Source organism: Gadus macrocephalus, chromosome 8, assembly GCF_031168955.1.
Source record: "Gadus macrocephalus chromosome 8, ASM3116895v1".
NCBI classification, from domain to species: domain Eukaryota; kingdom Metazoa; phylum Chordata; class Actinopteri; order Gadiformes; family Gadidae; genus Gadus; species Gadus macrocephalus.
Window position 1 is genome coordinate 3617632 of NC_082389.1, and position 14780 is coordinate 3632411.

The 14780-nt window shown below is 39.1% G+C and overlaps 2 protein-coding genes across 5 annotated transcripts in view; one reads left to right on the top strand and one right to left on the bottom strand.

The window, feature by feature from the left end:
• slc39a6 (solute carrier family 39 member 6) overlaps positions 1-14780 on the top strand; it is a 583352-nt gene that overhangs the window by 166960 nt on the left and 401612 nt on the right. The gene's annotated exons all lie outside the window — the stretch shown is intronic.
• LOC132462545 (uncharacterized) overlaps positions 1-14780 on the bottom strand; it is a 570484-nt gene that overhangs the window by 144867 nt on the left and 410837 nt on the right. For 2 of the 4 annotated variants that reach the window (XM_060058103.1, XM_060058102.1), the window contains 2 exons: positions 6698-6797; positions 1302-5750 (listed from right to left, as the gene is read on the bottom strand). The exons of 1 other annotated variant lie outside the window; for it this stretch is intronic. In XM_060058103.1, the coding sequence (XP_059914086.1) occupies positions 2350-5750; positions 6698-6797 (3501 nt within the window). In that variant the 3' untranslated portion in view covers positions 1302-2349. Of the gene's footprint in view, positions 1-1301; positions 5751-6697; positions 6798-10915; positions 10957-14780 lie in introns of those variants that run through there. One more of the 4 variants, XM_060058104.1, reaches the window with a different exon arrangement.

The window sequence follows — 14780 nt, forward strand, 5'->3', positions numbered from 1 at the left end:
CAATAATCTTTTTCGGATGATGACCTCATCGACCATCACCTCCAACTCCTGTTTGGAGAAGTTTTTGCTTCGTTTACAGGCGATGTCCTCCATTTTTCACAAATCAATTTCTCTCAACTGTCGGTCAACTGTTGGTTCAAAAACCTCGCGAGCGTTCTTAAGATAAAAATCTAAGAACATCCTAAGTGAGAAAACTAAGAAGTTCGTAAGACAATCGAAAATTCTTAAGAAAAAAATGGTGAATAGCGTTTAAGAAGATTCTTAGGAACTTCTTATATTTTTTTCATAAGAAAAAAATAAAAGAAGTTTTATCGTAAGAACACTTTAGTGAATCCGGCCCCTGGGGCCGGATTCACAAAGCATTCTTAAGAAGAAAAAAGTTCTTAAGTAGCACTTTTTTCTTAACTATGTTCTTAAGACAAAATTTAAGAAGATTTGATATTCTTGAAGAATTTCTTAGTTTTTTCTTAACTTTTTTCTCAACTTTTTCTCAACTAACCCTAAGTTCCTACGTTTTTTCCTAAGAAAGTATTTAAGAACAAATGAGATTCTTGAAGACAAAGTTCTTGAATTTCTTCTCAAATTTCTTCACAACTTTTGGCTTTTTGACACCGATTGGGCAACTTTCGCCCACACCCTCTTCTTATTATCTGCCGTGACTACGTTATCCAACTTCCCCATTAATATTCTTTGCCTTGAAACCACCTCCTCCACCAACACCTCCAACTCCTGTTTCGAAAAGTTCTTGCTGCGCTTGGCACTGTTGTCCTCCATTTTTTCGGTTTATTAATTAACGGTTTATTCTCTGTAAAACCCATAAACATCAACAAAGTACAGGTAACATAGCAACAGGGCCAGCCCCCTCCGCTGCTCCAGCAACAACAAGAGCGCACGAGGATGAACATTACATGCATTCCTCTACTACGTTAACAATCTAAGATCTTCTTAAGTGAGAAAACTTAAGAAGTTCGTAAGACAATCGACAATTCTTAAGAAAAAAATGGTGAATAGCGTTTAAGAAGATTCTTAGGAACTTCTTATATTTTTTCTTAAGAATCTTCTTAAGTTTTATCTTAAGAACACTTTTGTGAATCCGGCCCCTGGACTGATGCTAGCAGCCTATCTGCCCATTCCGGCTAAGACCACGGGTGCTACAATTACTTTTTTTTTTATCCCAAAAATGTTTTGTACCTGTGAAGGGGAGCAGTATGACTAGTCAGGCAAACATTTGTAGTATTGCTATGTAGGCCAAGTATGCAGACTGGGAAATGGATCAGCGGTTAAGGGGAAAACAAAACCAGTTCATGTCCCACATAAGGTTTTATTATTTAAGGAGTGTTGTGTTAGGGACACAAAGAGTGCTTTGTCAATTGGGAATTGTACCTTCTGTTGACATAATAATGAAGGGCTGTGGCATGGGGAGATAAATGTTAGCGTCTGTTATACAAAGTTAACACAAAACCCATCTGACTTTTGTCGCTACCTGCTGGTGGTTTCATGAACTCGTTTATACTGAACCGAAGGGGCAGCTTTCAAAATAAATCTTTAAACAAATATTTGAGAATATGCAATGGTAACACACAGGTAACACACATGCGTCAACATTATACTTTAGTAAATATTGTTTTGAGAGCATTTGTTCTTCTCCTCTAATACACAGGTTCCAAACTTTTCACTTAGAGATCCAAAAGAGACATTTGGAGTCTCCCTGGGAACCAAACTTAACAAGAATGCATCATGAATTGCCATAAGATATACATTTATAAACCATTGATAAAGAACACAACAAACCATGAATTAAAAAAGTAAATGTACATTACATAATCCAATGTTCTGATGTGTATGTTAAGTTAACATACACATAATTTGAAAAATGAGGACAAAGAAGCAGTAAGTCAATACACTCAGTGACTCAGTGTTCCAGCTGGAGTGGAAAGTCCAGCCAAGCATATAAAATAAACAGAACCAAATAAACCAAAACACATTCAGGGTAATAAACATTTTTTTTTTCATTTCAAGTTATCTCAGCCAGAGAGCGAACAGGTTGTCAGGTCAAGGTTCACCAGAAGAGAGAGAGAGGGAGGGTGCAGCTCAGTTGCCGAAAAGCAACTGACCTCAACAATCACACCTCAATTTTAATTAGGAAAATTATTTCACATATAGCGTATTTATGCATTTTACTCTGCCTATTGGCGACCCAATATCATTATTTATTTTTTAACAAAACATTTTTACCGACATGTTTAATTTGTAGCACTTTCATTACTCTATTAATTCTCATCAAGAGCAACCTTGTTATTAAATTTAAAACCTAGCTACAAATCAAAAGCTTTAATATGTAAACACATGCTACTGAATGGGCCCAGTCCCTTTTGCACTTGGAGAGGTACTAACCCCTGGACTGTCCTGCCCCCACATTGAGGCTACCGTGGCCCCACTAGCAACTCCCATAATGGCTTTCTCCTTCATGCCCTGGAGTTTATTGATGCGCTCCTGGTAGCCAGGCTTGGCCGCTAACTTCTGTCCCTCTATCAGCAGATCGATGTATTCAGATGTTGAGAGGTGATTGGGGTTCAGAGCAATCTCCTTCAGGCGGTTTTGACACTTGGCTGAGCGCTCTATCAGCTTGACCACCTCGTCCTCTAAGCAGTCGCGCTCCTCTGTCATCTTTTTGATGATGTCTGCAACGGAAATGGCTTCCTTAGAGGCCTTCTGAAACTTTTCTTTCAGTGCCTTGATGGTTCGTTTCTCTTTCACCAGCTCAGAACCCCAGTAGAAATAATCACGGCTATGCGTCGGTACTGGGCACTTACTTTCACATTCTTTACATCTTGCTTCAAAAAAATGTCCGGTAAAGACCTCACAAAAGTAACAGGCACCAAATGCCGTTGTGCATGATTTGTGGCAAGTGACATTACAATTTTTACAGTTAAGTGATTTTTCTTTGGCTATGACATTAACAGGCCTTGGGACAAAGACATCATACTCAAAATCCTCATTGGCTGTGATCGCTGATTGGTGTGTTTGTAGAATTTGAGATTCTTGTTTAATCTCGTCAAGTTTAGCTAAAGACAATTCCATCTTGATCTGGATATTCTCAATGGAGATCTCCAGCTGCGATCTCTGTCTGAGCACCTCATTGGTTAAGGTCAAGCTCTTGGTCTCAATGACTTGCAGAGCATCAAAGAATTTGACCATGTTTTTGGTTCCCCTGTCCCAAAATATTTGATCCATGTCAACCCCCTCGTTCTCATCATTGTCATTGTTCTCATCATCGTTGTTTGCACCAGGTATCTTTTTGTCAGCGTTATTGAATTTGAAGTGAATTGGTAAACCATTTTTCTCTCTAAGACATGGGACCCCATACTCATTGATCGCCTTGAGAACCAGTGGATCTGTGCCGTTATAGAATGTCACCAAAATCCGGATGTTCTTTGCCACATCTTTGCCAAATATGTTGATCACTGAGTCAAAGACGTATTTCTGTGTTTGTGTAAGCCGAGCGAGAGACGCTTGGGCCACGACGCAGATGGCATCAATCTCTCGGACTCCATGTTCAGCTGAAAAAAGGCTTTGTAGCTGACTTACAATCAACCCATTTCTCTCTATGCCTCTTGTGTCTCCGAAACCCGGTGTGTCAACAATAGTCAGGGAGTAGTCGATCTGGAAGCCCTCTCGGTGGTTGAGCTTGTACACGGTGACATTAGAGGTCTGGCTGTGAGCCTGAGACTTCAACAAACCTTCGTCTACCAATTTGAATCTAAAGGTATCTTCCCATGTGACCCCCAGGATGTAGTTGATCATCCTGTTGACCAGGGTGGACTTCCCTGCCCCAGTGGCTCCTAGAAATATTATGGTGCGATTCTTTTTACCAAAGTCTTTTCCAAATGAGAAGCACTTGCATCCCTCTACCTTCATGGACTGGGCATTCAGAGGAAGAGTGTAAACGTCCAGAGTACCTGAAGGTCCTTTAATCTTCCTGCCTTCATTCTTAACAGCTTCTGCTAACCTCTTAGAAAGATCTGTAGAACTTAAAACCTTACTGGATGGTAAAGTTTTAATTAAAGATACACAGGCCGGACCGAAGCCGACTGCGCACTTGGCTCTGCACCTGAACTGATACTCTTCATTAATCTGTAAGCCGGACACTGTGACATCCCCAGCCTTGCTCACTATTTGTTGATGCCAATCATCGCCTCCATGGACACAGAACTCAACAGTGTAGTGGTTGACAGTTGTCAACCCAAATCTAGGTGGGGAAATATTCAGTGTTACACTGTTATGGGTTATGTCACCTGTGATCATTTCTGGCTTTGAAGGTGGTTCAAAGTTGTCAGTGACTAAGGAGCCATCCTTGTAGAGGTGGAGGGTTGCACCTTTCTTCTCATCATCTCTTGTCGCAGCTGTTAGAAATCTGATGCTGTTGTTCTCCTTGTTGGCTTCTGCAAAATCTTTGAAGAGCTTTTCTTTGTCTTTCAGTTTGTCCATTACGTCATTTGAGAAGAACCACTGTTCCTCTTCTACATCATATGCACATGGCACGTTGTCTGTTTGGGTTTCATCCAAGTAGTTGGACAGAGCTGAAAGGTAAGGCTCTGGGGTTTCCAGGGAGGTAAAGACAAAGCACACAGCATATGTGATATCTCCGCTGTGGATCTCATGGTGCAGAGTGCTGCGACTAGTGACGATCGTCATGTTGGGCATTTTGTCAATCAGAGAGCTGATGAGTTGGATTTCTATCTCTTTGCTTTCCATCCACTCATTCAGTTCACCACTTTTGAAGGGAGAGGAATGTACCTTTTTCAGGATCTTTGCGAGAACACTTTCATCCTCTCCTCCTCCTCTGATCTTTGGGAGTTTCTTTGCCATAATATTCTGGAACTCCAGTTTGTACTGAGAAACCAGCTCTTTGAAAGCCTTTAACTTTTTGTTAATCTGTGGGAATTGCTTGGCTGTTGTGCGTCTTTCTGCATCGTTGCATCTCCTTTCCAGCTCGCTGAGGTCCTCCATGACCTTCTGAGCATCGCTGACTAATCTATAGCTTATCTGTCTAACCAGTTCAGCAGCTTTATTATCTAGAGTCTTCAGTGGCATTAACCAGACCTTCTGAGGCACTGCCTTCTCTCCGTTGGCTCCCAACATCTTAGGTAGGCTTTGATAGACTTCTATTGCCTCCCTAAAAGACACAGGGTTTTTCTCAAGGTTAAAGTCCCCATGGAACTTGCAAGAGAACTTTTCAACATTTGCAATGTCCTTTTCTCCCATTTCCAGAAAACCTTGGCCTTCTATCTTCAAGGTGGGTATTTTCTTCATCAGCACCTTTAGATTGCCCTCGATTTCTTGCCTATCTTCCTTTTCTGACACTTCACGGTCAAACACAAAGAAGGCTTGTGCCCCATAAAGGATTCCTGTCACTACGTGTGTTGCTAGACCTTTCTCAAAAACATCTTGATGCTTCATATTACCGCTGCCAATGTGATTCATTGACAGCTGTTGGAACTTGGTGGTGGTTTTGTATTTTAGTGTCACTCTAGCCTGATTTCTGGAGATCTTAGAATCTGAGAGAAACTTAGCAGAGCCTTCTATTTCAATGAGTCCACACAGAAAACTGGCTTTCAGTGAAGCTTCAACATTCAATGCAGAAGATTTGTCTTCGATGGAGTCAGATGCAACTATTTCAAAGTCATTGTTGGGTTGGTGTCTTTCATCTGCTACTTTCTCTAAGGCTTCCCGGTCCCAAAGTGTCAAAGCTTCAGAAGAAGACCAAGAGAAAACAAATCAGTATCTGAGCTCAGAAAAAGGAATAAACAAATTAATGAAGGTGTGTAATTGTCCTGATGTGGGATGATATAGGCTGGTCAATAGTCTGAACTCATCAATGCTTAAACTCACAATAATACGTCACAGTAGATTCTAACTTACCAAATCACATGTTTTGAAAACAGAAGAGAGTTGGTCTTTCAGAACATCCTTTGACTTGTTTCTACGCAGGTTGGTTTATCTGGTTATAATAATAAATATTTCTGTAGGCATTCAGGATTGTGTTATGTTGTAAATGGGTTTTAGGTTTTTTTAAAATGGAAATGGGGTAAGTATTATCTTTGTCAACATCCTATGCGTTGCCACTTTCTCTGTCACAGTATTTTATATTACTCAGCCTGAATGTATGGGCCATGTTAACTGCTGACAGCCCAACTGTTACGTTTTAAAGACCACCCTCTGAAAAGTAGCTTCAGCGAAGGATCAGACAAGCTACTGATGAATGTGTTGTGTGTGCTCTCTCTGCCAGCTGAATTAAATCAGCTTCAATGCTCGGCTGAACAAGAAGTTATTTTTTCTTCAAAAGATCATTTCCACGACAGTAGCAGATATTATGAAACGGGTGGAGGTAACAACATAAGATGCATATTCTCTGCAATTAAAATTATTAATTAATCTCTTCTCATCTCAACAATTATGCCTATGAACATATGTGATATGGTTTGGTTGTTATTACTGAAAAGCATTGTCAAATGGCTTTTTTCAGGTTCATTTGAGCTAATATGAGCTAATATTCATAATAAATGCATTCATAATAACATTTGTCAAGAGCCATTGATTTCAGCCTAAACACAAATCAGTTATAAGTTAAATTAACAACAATAAGAGATCTTGTGTCTTGTCCTTTAGAGTCTGGACTCTGTTACATCATATTTACCAGGGATCAGTGAGTCGTTGCGACAGTCGTAGAGCATCCCCAGACTGAAGGGCCGGCCCAGTGCTGCCAGCACTACGGTCTTACCACTGTCCACGGCCATCTGAAACACACACACACACACACACACACACACACACACACACACACACACACACACACACACACACACACACACACACACACACACACACACACACACACACAGACATATTTTAGAAATACTATAGCTTATAACAAAGTTAATTCAAAGATAAATTAGTTTAGCAAGCATTATATATAGAATTGCTACTGAGAAAGAAAATAAGTAACTAAATTATGAATAATTAAATGTATATTTTCAGTTTTAAATTGTATGCAGGCCAACGCTGCTGTTAGGCTTACTATAATGAACAGTCTAAATGCAGTAAACAATGTAATAAGGCAAACCATTTAAAAAAAATTAAAATGGTTAGAAACAAATAAATTGAAGAGTTAAACTAATAGCTAATGTGATCAAGTTTGAATACATTTGAGACCAAATATAGAATTGCTGAGCTGATGTGTGTGTGTGTGTGTGTGTGTGTGTGTGTGTGTGTGTGTGTGTGTGTGTGTGTGTGTGTGTGTGTGTGTGTGTGTGTGTGTGTGTGTGTGTGTGTGGGTGGGGGGGGGGGTGTGGGTGTGTGTGTGTAGTTACTTAGAAAAGTATGTCATTGACCAAAATCTAGTTCATTGAAATAAGCTCACAAAATGGCTTATAAACTCCTTTGAGTCTCAGCTTCCATATGGCATCTCGTTTAGATAGCATGTGTTACCAGATTGGATTGGAAATTTCCAGCCCAACTACAGACGTAAAACCGCCCAAACAACCAAAACCCGCCTAACGTATATTGCCAGAAAATCGATTAATAAGTTACTAATTATTAACTATGACGTTATGTGGTATACAAGGAACCTCTCATCTATCTCTCACACACATAAACCTTTTTCACAAGGTCTTTGTAAAGAACACCATGACAGCAGCAGAAAAGGGGTCTTCAATGAGATTACATTAATCCACATCACGCAAAATAGGCATGTAAAAGACCAATGCTGATCACGATAACCACCTGAATGCAACCTAATTGATTTAATAACTTTTACGTTGCACACACACACACAGACAGACACAGACAGACACACAAACACACGCACTCATGCACGCTCCGTGTGCAGGGACACAGCCACAGAAAATGTATGTTTGGTACATGAGCTAAAATAAAACAAACCTCAAAATGGTCATGCATAAAATTATCTTACATTTATTTAGAACTTCAACTTAAAATAATCCTACAATAACTTAAAGAACCTAAACCGGAGAACTATGTAGCATACAGTCAACGCCAGCTCGACTATACATCATGAATCAAATCTCCTTACGACTGGCACAGAGGGTTGAGTGACAGGTCTGATGGCCCGCCCTCGCCCCTGATTACTATTGGACAGGTAGTTGTTTATTACTCATGCAGGCCCAAAGTGTTGCAGGGAATCAATGCAACAAGACTACTTGGCACTGAACTGGACAGTCAAAATGAGATTGTTTGAAATGTTTACCAGTGCTTTTATTTTAGAGATGATGTTTCATTTTAGAAAACAGTGTTGGGCTGTTGCATCTATGATGCAATCATAGAAAATCACACAATTACACAAAAAACAATAATTTTTTGTGTAATTGTAATTTTTTAAGTGGTTTTTAAAATCTATACTTTTACTTTTACTCTGAGTATGTTTATTTTGATGTATTGTAATTCGCTACATTTTATTTCACACGCGTTAGGCCGCGTTCACATTTAGCGTTTTTTTTTAATCTGCCAGCGCTTGTTTTACATTATATTTTTTACATTATACTTTTTCCCGAAACGCTCTGCTCCATAGGAATATAATTTAAAACAAGCGCTGGCAGATTAAAAAAAACGCTAGATGTGAACGCGGCCTTACTGAGTAAAAATAAAAAAGGAAAGAAATTAAAAAAAAATTTAATCGCGGACAGCTTTTATTTTTACTGGACAACACCGGAAACTACTGCAGTGGAAGGGAGGAGAGGAGAACAAACAGATGAAATCATGGAAACAGACGACCGCAGAGACGATATGGAAAATAGTACAGCTGATGGTAAAACCGAAGTGAACCCCTGGCCTTACATAAAACACTTCTGTTACAAGAGTCAAAAAGGAAACAGCATCATTATGCAATGATGTGTTTGCCGAAAGAAGTGGAAATAGCATCATATAAAAATGCATGGCATTGCTAACATTGGTTGCCAGTGCACTAGCAAGCTAGGTAAGTGTTAATATAATGCGACACCAGGGTTACAGTTATCAGGAATCCACGGCGGTTCTCGCATCCACGTCGTCTCCACGGCGTCCATTAAACACAGTTATTATAACCTTTTTTAAATTAAACAGGGGTCTTACTCACATTTTAATGAGATAACCATTGAAGTTTAACCAGAGGACATTTAGTTTAGCCACTTGATTTTACTACTATCGCTATTACAGCTCTTGTGTTTATAAATCACGTGTCAACACTGTTAGAGAATGATGTCCAATTCAAATGGCAAACTGTTTGAATGTAAATAGGGATATAAATCCATACAGTTACATCAAAATTAACAACTGTGTGTCATAGTACACTTGAAATGGGGTTGCATGAGGTATGCTTTCCAGAGTCAATGTATTACCATATTGGACGGCGCTCAGTACTGTCAATTTATATGATATAAAAGGCAAAATGTGATTTGAATTTAAGCTATGAATGTTAATATTTTAAATGCTCTGTGTTTAATGAACAGAACGTTGATTTACATACTGATTAAAACATTTGTTTACAGAGGAAACATCCATCAGAGCTAAAGGCGGATGATAATGTAGTGCATTAAGCTATACCTGTTTACAAAGGTTAAGGACTGTTTAGCCCTGAATTTTCATTGCAATTTTCTAAGGTTTTGCAACAGAGAAATAAAACTCTTAATAAAAAGACACAAATAATTGTCTTCTTGTTTAGTACGTCCATGTTGCTGAAACGGGAGGTTAAGGCTAGCCTACTTATCTCTTGAAAATGTATCAGCAAGACCAAGGTTTCTGTATCGATGCTGTTGTCTTCTGATGTGATGTGAAATCTTTGCTCCAAATTGTTTTTTAATGACGTATCATAAGTATAATGACACAGTATACATCCATTCATGTGTGGCGACATGATTTGTTTAATTTTTACACTTTAATTTGTAAAGGTGTTGCATTAATTAAACAAAACTAGTTTGAGATTGATATCTCCTTGACTATAATGCCCTACACAGAAGAGACCCCTGCCCCCTCCCGCTGTTTAAAAGTAACTAGTAACTTGTACTTTAAGTTCATTTTAAATAAGCTTATTTTTACTTAAATAACAATTTTAGACCAGTACTTTTACTTTTACTTGAGTAAAATTTCATCCAAGTAATCATACTTTTACTTGAGTAGAATATTTTTGTACTCTTTCCAACTCTGGATGCAATGATATTTATTTCATTTGCACCAACATGGACTGAAACTTCAAAACTAGGCATACTCAATTTCAACTTAAAAAACAATTTGTTTGATGTTGTATATGCCTATAAAGGCTATTTTATTGCTAAAGTAGCTAAATAGCGTATTAAAAAAATATATAGATATGCGGCCTCGGACAGCTATCCACAACCCATTTCTAACCAAAAATGTCCCTTTACAAATAAAAGGTTGCCGACCCCTGGGCTAGAGTGTCATCTAGAACATCCTGACACTCAAGTCAAGGAGACCAACTGAAAATATACGAAGCGGGCATGAAATTAAACAGTTAAACTGTGATTCTGAAAAAGTATAAATGATGTTGAAATTCTGTTTGATCAGATTTTGATCTGTTAAATGCTTGAACGAAGGTTAACGGTTACAAAGTCTGAAGTAGTTGAAGTGTCAGCGAATGGGTCTTCCATTGTGAAAAAATATATTTCAAAAATAGAACATCTTAAAAAGTTTGAATATTTTAGAATTGAAAATGTCAATTCTTAAAATGTACAATTGCAATGGAGACTAGGTGAAATATTGTGGAAGGAGATAGGTCCAAAAGTTTGTAGAGAATAAGAAAGAAAGAAAGAAAGAAAGAAAGAAAGAAAGAAAGAAAGAAAGAAAGAAAGAAAGAAAGAAAGAAACTTAAGAAGAACAATAGTTGAGGGCTGCATGCAGCACTCACCTAATAATTATCGCAGGCGGTATACTCACGGTATATGTCACAGTCGTTTCTAAGAGACAGTGGACAGCAACCACCAATTTTATACCTTCCTCCAGTCGGTGGCCTCTCTCTCTCTCTCTCTCTCTCTCTCTCTCTCTCTCTCTCTCTCTCTCTCTCTCTCTCTCTCTCTCTCTCTCTCTCTCTCTCTCTCTCTCTCTCTCTCTCTCTCTCTCTCTCTCTCTCTCTCTGCAGAAGGCAAACCTGCCTCAGCCCAAGAGCCTGAAGTTAACCTTTTACTCACCAGCAACTGTAATGAATGATTCAGATTCAGATTTTATTTGTCACATACACAATACATTTGTACACTTGAATGTACACTTAATATAATTACAATTGCACAGCAGTACATTTCAAATTTTCGTGACTCAAGTCTGCATTAAACATATATGGCTATAAATGTGTGTATGTTATACATTATTAAGAATGAGAATATATACTTTATCTATCCCCATGGATAAATCATCATCTAGGCAGCACTGGCCCCAATATGGTCCAGAGCACTCCAGTTTAATGCAGAGTTCAGGCAGTGTGGTGACGGCTGATTTAAACTGTGCACATTGATTGCCAAAGTAGAGGTAGAAAAGGTGACCAGACGTCTTATTCGATCAATGAAGTCTATTGAACTTATAGCTCACAAGAGTAGTTAATAATGTCTGCCCACGTATTATATTGTTGATTAAATTGTTATGCATTTGAAAAAGACGTGTCAGAGAACAATTGCATGCTGGTCACATTTGCGGACAGTCAGCAGCCTCCTGTTCTCGAGGCGATCAATAGTATATATGTTACCAAAAATAACTTTAAAATGGCGTCCAGTATGTTACTGTTCATGACAGCATGTTCAGTCTTTATTGTTTTAACGATGAAAACGTCTTCTGGGTCACATTAAACTTTACATCACCTTAAAATTGCAAGTGTATTTGATTGTTTTCATACTTATGGCATAATAATGAATTCTAAAAGATTTAGCCCCTTATCTGCGGGCCTGGTCAGTGTTAACTGAGATGGGAAAACCATGACAGGTAAAAACATCCGCATTCAAAGCCAGTTTCACCCCGCCCAAGTTGGTTTCTGAGAAATGGCCTGACAGGTAGAAGGAAGAACCCACATGTAGATAAGTTGAAAATAGTTGAGGTTAGAATAACCGGTTATTCTTTACGTGTGGCATGTGTTTCAGTTTATGTAACTGCTCTTGTGTATGCAATAAGTTAAATAGACTTCAATGATGAAATAAGATGCCTGCTCACCTTTTCTACCTCCACTCTGGCAATCAATGTGTACAGGTTAAATCAGCCGTCACCACACACCCTGAACTCTGCAATAAATCGATTTCAACTTCATCATCACATATCCTGATCCTGGAGGAGCCGAGTTAAAGACACCTAGGTGGCAGGTGGCAACAGACCTGGCTACACAATGAAAATAAGGATGACACACACCCAGCTGATGCAAGATGCTGACCAACAAAGTATTAGATAGATGTCTGTTCTCATATTTTTATTTATCTCTATTTTGACCAACTGTCTCGGATTTTTTAATTGATTGACATCGATGAAGGTATAGATTGTGAGCAAATTAAGCATATCGGTCCAATCCCAAAGAGGTGGACGTATAAGGCAAGTACACACACATACCGATGTTTGTGCTATGCAACTCGTTGGCGTTTTTAGCCAACATCGCAGTAAGTAAAAGGTTAGAACCATTTTATGTGGAGTCGTATAGGATTCTGTCCTGGGAGAAGCACATTATCACCTTAATATTGCTAGTATATTTGATTGTTTTCATACTTATGGCATAATAACGAATTCCAAAAGATTTAGCCCCTTATCAGCGGGCATGGTCAGGGTTAACTGAGATGGGAAAACAGGTAAAAACATCCGCATTCAAAGCCAGTTTCACCCCGCCCAAGTTGGTTTCTGAGAAATGGCCTGACAGGTAGAAGGAAGATCCCACATGTAGATAAGTGGAAAATAGTTGAGGTTAGAATAAACGGTTTTCTTCCTTGCAGTCAGTTGAATTACAACATTGTGAATGAAGGTATAATATACAAACTTTTATCTGAAACATTGTATGAGCTTTGAATATCAAAAGGTTTATTAAATCTACTGCATGATGATTTTCATCAAAATTCTCTGTAAATAGCTTATTAGTAAAAAACAACAACGTGATCTTCAACCAAAAGTATTGCACTTATTTGACAAAAGACATGTCATGTCTTCTTCCATTGCACTGCAAATAATTAATCCCGCTTTATACTATACCATTAACTTTAACTCAACTAGTTCAGAAGACCTGTTTTCCACAAGATCGTTTCAAGCATTTCATTGTTGACCACATTCTCATTTATGAAATGATAAGATTTAATTGGCCCTGGCCCATACTCATTTTGGTTTGAGGCGGAAGGTTTCCCAGTGATAAGCAATGGCCATCTGATGCTTTTTAGCAAGTGATTTTGTTATGTTTTTTAATATTTGTAAATAATTTTTAAACATCTTGTGTTTTGCCTCAAACCTCATACACCATTGGCGTCTTCCAATATCCATACTATCCATACTTACTAGCCTAAGTTTGAGTACGTATTGCATTCCGATTCAGATCGGGCGAAAACAAGTGTATTGAAAGGACCCGGATGGTGTACTCAAAACGGTAAAATCGCGTGTGTGTGGCGAAGTACACTTTTCGTACTCAACCAACCAGGCTGAGCCAACGTCGGCGCATTTTCCACATAGCCTGCATTAATAGAGTCATTTTGTAGTTTTATAGTTTTTATAGCTTTTTATAGCTGCTAGGCGTAAAGAGTTTGTTTCGGTTCAAGCTTTTAATGAATGAGTTCACATCAAACGCGCACTGCCTTATGGGCTTCAGCATAACGTAACATAACACTAGAACGTAACGTAACGTAACACACTCAACATCCATAACATCTTCCTTCCTTTAGATTAATGTTCTTAGATTAGATTAACACTTCAAATTCTTCACTACTCAATAACCATTGCAGGCTGTAACAACATTGATATCAACAACTCTGTTATAGTTTCACAATCGAACATGCATGGCATTGGACTCTTTCCACAATCATTCCCTTTTTTTTTTTTCTCTTAACAGACCAACAGTCTCTCGTGAGGTTTCTTCAAGTGTGTGTGTTGTCACTGTATGTATGTGTGTGTGTGTGTGTGTGTGTGTGTGTGTGTGTGTGTGTGTGTGTGTGTGTGTGTGTGTGTGTGTGTGTGTGTGTGTGTGTGTGTGTGTGTGTGTATTTGACGGAATCTGAAAGTAGTTACATTCAGGTGCTGGGCTTGGTCCAGCTGTGTGTACTCCGTCTGGGTGGCAAACACTGCATGTCGCACGTGTGGGGTGTCTGGCCCTTGGTGCGGCAGAGTAGCTTGACTTAAAGTGTCACTGACGTACATTTCTGGCCCAGGCTTGTACACAACATCTAGGTTGTAACACTGCAGCTGCATCAGCATTCCCTGGAGACGTTTCGGTGCACTTAGGAGTGGCTTCTTGAATATTGTGATCAATGGTTTGTGGTCTGTTTCAGCAGTGACCGTTTCTCTGCCATATAAGTATTGGTGGAATCTTTGGCATGCGAAGACTATGCTCAAGCACTCTTTCTCTATTTGAGCATAGTTTTGCTCCGTTTGAGTCAGGGCTCTAGAGGCAAAAGCCACAGGCTGCCCCCCTTGCAGCAAGCAGCATCCCAGCCCATTCATGCTGGCATCACTCTGGACAGTGACAGGCTTTGTAACGTCATAGTATCTGAGAACGGGTGTATTTGAAACCAGTCGCTTTATTTCTTGCACTGCGTCCTCATGTTTGGCTAGCC